At 38.3% G+C, this 4,220-nt stretch overlaps 1 protein-coding gene across 1 annotated transcript in view; it reads left to right on the forward strand.

Annotated features, from left to right (window-relative positions):
* The window catches only part of LOC107729485 (serine/threonine-protein kinase SMG1-like), a 43,252-nt gene that overhangs the window by 6,101 nt on the left and 32,931 nt on the right, over positions 1 to 4,220 (forward strand). Inside the window, exons 7-15 of the mRNA XM_016540012.1 lie at positions 998 to 1,123; positions 1,202 to 1,274; positions 1,355 to 1,452; positions 1,535 to 1,708; positions 1,884 to 2,105; positions 2,277 to 2,378; positions 2,513 to 2,782; positions 2,889 to 3,019; positions 3,651 to 3,812. Coding sequence (XP_016395498.1) covers positions 998 to 1,123; positions 1,202 to 1,274; positions 1,355 to 1,452; positions 1,535 to 1,708; positions 1,884 to 2,105; positions 2,277 to 2,378; positions 2,513 to 2,782; positions 2,889 to 3,019; positions 3,651 to 3,812 — 1,358 coding nt within the window. The remainder of the gene's footprint in view (positions 1 to 997; positions 1,124 to 1,201; positions 1,275 to 1,354; positions 1,453 to 1,534; positions 1,709 to 1,883; positions 2,106 to 2,276; positions 2,379 to 2,512; positions 2,783 to 2,888; positions 3,020 to 3,650; positions 3,813 to 4,220) is intronic.

A 4,220-nucleotide genomic window follows, 5' to 3' on the forward strand; every position in this document is an offset into this window, starting at 1 on the left:
TGATGATGTAAGTGACGTTGCATTTTAATGTTTTGTTAATTTAGCCCACGAGACGCACCGCTGCTGTGTTATTCGTTCAAAATATTAGAGAAATATAGTAGCGCAATGCGTAGAAGAGCTTGATTAGGTTAAAACCAAAACCAAGCCATTCACACAACGCATATTCAGCACATTTTTAGACGGACAAATATGACTGCTGCACTCGCGTCTCATGCAAGAGATGCAAAGAAAGTCATGCAAAGTTAAAACCGTTTTAACGTTTAGAAAACGCGATGCGAATTTGTGAAGGTTTATTTCATTTCACTGCGTCTCATTTGTTTTTAAATGCAATCTGTGTGATCGGCGATTTGGCTCTTTGTATTAGGCTAAGCAATGCATAAACACATGATGCTGTTTTGTTCATAATTGTTTATGCAGTTTACAAAATTATATTTGATTTATATATGTGTTTTTAAATGCAATCTGTGTGATCGGCGATTTGGCTCTTTGTATTAGGCTAAGCAATGCATAAACACATGATGCTGTTTTGTTCATAATTGTTTATGCAATTTACAAAATTATTTTAGATTTTTACGAGTTAATTTAGACGTAATGCACGTTTTTTATAGACAGTTATTTCCATGCGTTGACATTATGTGCTGCATTATTTTGCTCATTGCGCCCTCGTATGGCCTCGGGAGACAAGCCAAAAGTTTCCTTAAGACCTATTTAATCTGCATATAAAACATTAGAAGTGAGATATTTGTTTAATTTTTATTGTGTGTTTGACTGTTAAAACAAAAAAATATTTGTTGTTTGTCTCAATAAATTGGGTTAATTTAAAAATGCAGTGGTTAAATTTAAACATTTTTTTTCTATTGCTCTTTGTTTTACAAAAGCTTATAAAAAATGTCAATAATTGTCGATACCGAACGATAGGAAACATTATATCGTTGATAAATTTTTTAGCTATATCGCCCAGCCCTAGGTTGAAATGTTTTACCGTTTGGTCTTTCAGTTGGTGATGAGCAGCCTTCAGTCTATCTTGGAGAACTTGGACACGCCAGAGCTGTTGTGCCAAAGTGTAAAATGTATTTTACTGTTGGCCCGGTGTTATCCACACGTATTCAGCACCAACTTCAGAGTAAGCAGTGCAAGCAGTCTTAAATTTGAAATCTGAAAGGAAAGAACTTGTAAATTAACTGCTGCTTTTGTTTTTCAGGACACAGTGGATATCTTAGTAGGTTGGCATATAGACCACACACAGAAACAGTCTCTTACTCAACAAGTGTCTGGTACGATTTGTTTTATATTTAGTTTCATTTCTCTTTTTTGGGAAATAACCTGTCTAACCTGTCTCAATATATATTTCTAGGCTGGTTACAGAGTCTGGAGCAGTTTTGGGTCGCAGATTTGGCCTTTTCAACTACATTATTGGGTCAGTTTTTGGAAGACATGGAGGCGTATGCTGAGGTAACATGAATTGTTTTAATTTGGTTTCTGATGGTCCATTTATTATGAGATTTCTGAGGTTCTAGTGCTCTTTACTTCATAGGATTTGAGTCATGTTGTATCTGGGGAATCAGGTGACGAGGACATTCCCCCTCTCGCAGTATCCCTGCCAAAACTGGCAGCCCTGTTGAGAGTTTTTAGCACAGTTGTGCACAGCATCGGAGAACGATTCAACCCTATCAGAGGGCCTCCGATCACAGAAGCATATGTCACTGATGTTAGTATCCAACACGCATGGCCTCTGCTTTAAATATATGTGTTTCTGCAATACAAATAGATCCTCTAAGATAAACTGCTGTCATTTATAGATCAACAAACACTTCAGAATACACACACACACACACAATCCTTTACTGATCTGACGTAAATTGTTTGCATTTTCTCGCTCACAGGTTTTGAACCGTGTTTTAGCCTGTGTCACCACAGCCAAGCAGGTGTTCTTCTCGGAGGCAGTGCTGACAGCAGGAAATGAGTGTGTGTGTGTCCTGCTGGTGAGCATGGACTTGGGCAACCAGCTGATTGATGCTGTAATCTCTTATGGCCTAGACCAGCTGGACAGCTGCCAGTGCTGCGGACCAGAATACAGCATGTCCGTTCTCACCCTGCTTACACTGGTAGGACTTGACTTGATTAATCCAATAACTGACAGACTGGAGTACAGTTTGTGGGATTTGCGTAAATAAATGTAGTTCACACTTTGCCCTTGTCACTATTATTTTTGTCTTTGAAATACTTTTTCACACCTTTAGTCTTTTTTATTTTAATTTTTTTATGCATGTTTGTAGATTGTTGACCAGATAAACACCAACATCCCGGCTGCTTTTGTGGAGAAGTTGCTGGCCTCAAATTCCCAACTCTTGGAGCTGCGTTTCCACAGAGAAAGAGAGGTACGATCAGTAACCTCAATTGTTAGAAATTCAACACGCACAACAGCTATGAGCTAGGGATGTAACGGTATGAAAATTTCATATCACGATTATAGTGACCAAAGTGAGCTAACGCTTTTTTGTTTGTGTCACAGGTGATGGCAGCTGCACATGGAGTGTATCATGCTGTGCTGAGCCTAAAGAACATCCCTACCCTGGAGGCAGCTTATAAACTGGTCTTGGGCGAGATGGTCTGTGCGCTGAACAGTTTGCTCAGCCCTCTGGGTTTGCCTGCTGCCTGTCCTAACATACAACATCCTGCCTTTAGCCAGCTGCAGTTCAGCCCAGAGAGAGCAGAGTTTATCCTTATCTTCGACCTCAGTGCTCTCACCACCATTGGCAACACCAAGAACTCCCTCATCGGGGTCAGCATGAATTCATACTTGGCTCTGTGAAAGCATTTTTTGCAGTCATACAAGAAAATGTGTAAAAGAGTAGAGAGTAATAACGCTTATTTTTTCTGTGTTACAGATGTGGGCTTTGTCCCCTACTGTGTTTGCCCTGCTCAGTCAGAATCTGGTTGTAGTTCACTCTGATTTGGCAGTTCATCACCCTGCTGTCCAGTATGCAGTGCTCTACACTCTCTATTCTCACTGCACCAGGTAACAATGCAACATTAACTTTACTTACCTGGATGATGCTTCTTGAAAAATGTTCAGGGTTTCCACAGTCATAGTGTTTTCCAGGCCTGTTATATTATTATAATATAATATATTATATTGATGATATATATTATATTATTATATAATATTATATGTATATACACTGTTGATTAAACTGTAAAATTAGATATTAAGAAATGTTTCTTGAGCACCAAATCATATTAGAATAATTTCTGAAGGAATATGTGAACATATTAAATGACATTATTTTAGAAAAATATATAAGATCGAAATAGAAAAATAATGTTTCTAAAAATGTAGTACTATTTCACAATATTACTGTTTTACTGTCTGATTAATTATTAAATTTGTCTGAATTAAAAATGAATTAAATTAAAATCACAAACGTATTGGACGAATAGTGTGAGAAATGCAGAATAACACTGAAGTGTTTAACAAGTGGCAGTGTGGTTTCATGAATTATGCAGTGCTATATGGTTTTATCATTGTATTTCTTGCAGTGTACATAAAACTGTCAAAAAACGCTTTGTCATTCACTTGATTTGAGCCTCTCTCACTCCAGGCATGATAACTGATAGACTGCTGCCTGTCTCTCTTTATTTCTCCCAAGACATGATCACTTTATCTCAAGCAGCCTGAGCTCTTCGTCTCCATCCCTTTTTGATGGTGCTGTCATCAGCACAGTTACCACAGCAACCAAAAGGCATTTCAGCACGCTCCTTAATTTGCTGGGTATGCTGCTCAGCAAGGATCATCTCAACCCTGAGGCGAGGTACAGAGCTCACACTGCCTGTCTATAATGAGTAGGGTTGTGATTAATTAATCTGAACCACTTGCTCTTTCAGCTGCTATAATCACTTATACATTGATGAGTGTAATTACACCTTTCTTTTTAATTCCTTACTTGTATGCATATGGCAACAGTTCAGCCATACGATAGCTTAATGTGAGCTACATATGAATATTTAAGTCAGATTATTTAGGTACGATTTGTAACTCTAAACTATGCAAAAACCCGGTCCACCCGCAGTAAACAAGCAACAGAAAAAGTTGAGGAGTTCAACCAATCAGAGTGTTTTCTTTTTTTTTTATTTCTCTCCAAACTGGCTCTGTTTGTGTGTCCGTGAGTCGTGCGCTGGGATGAGGAAACACGTGTATGGTATTTCTTGGAGTCGTGGGG

The sequence above is a fragment of the Sinocyclocheilus rhinocerous genome, unplaced genomic scaffold (assembly GCF_001515625.1).
Source record: "Sinocyclocheilus rhinocerous isolate Xijiao unplaced genomic scaffold, SAMN03320098_v1.1 scaffold697, whole genome shotgun sequence".
Classification (NCBI taxonomy): domain Eukaryota; kingdom Metazoa; phylum Chordata; class Actinopteri; order Cypriniformes; family Cyprinidae; genus Sinocyclocheilus; species Sinocyclocheilus rhinocerous.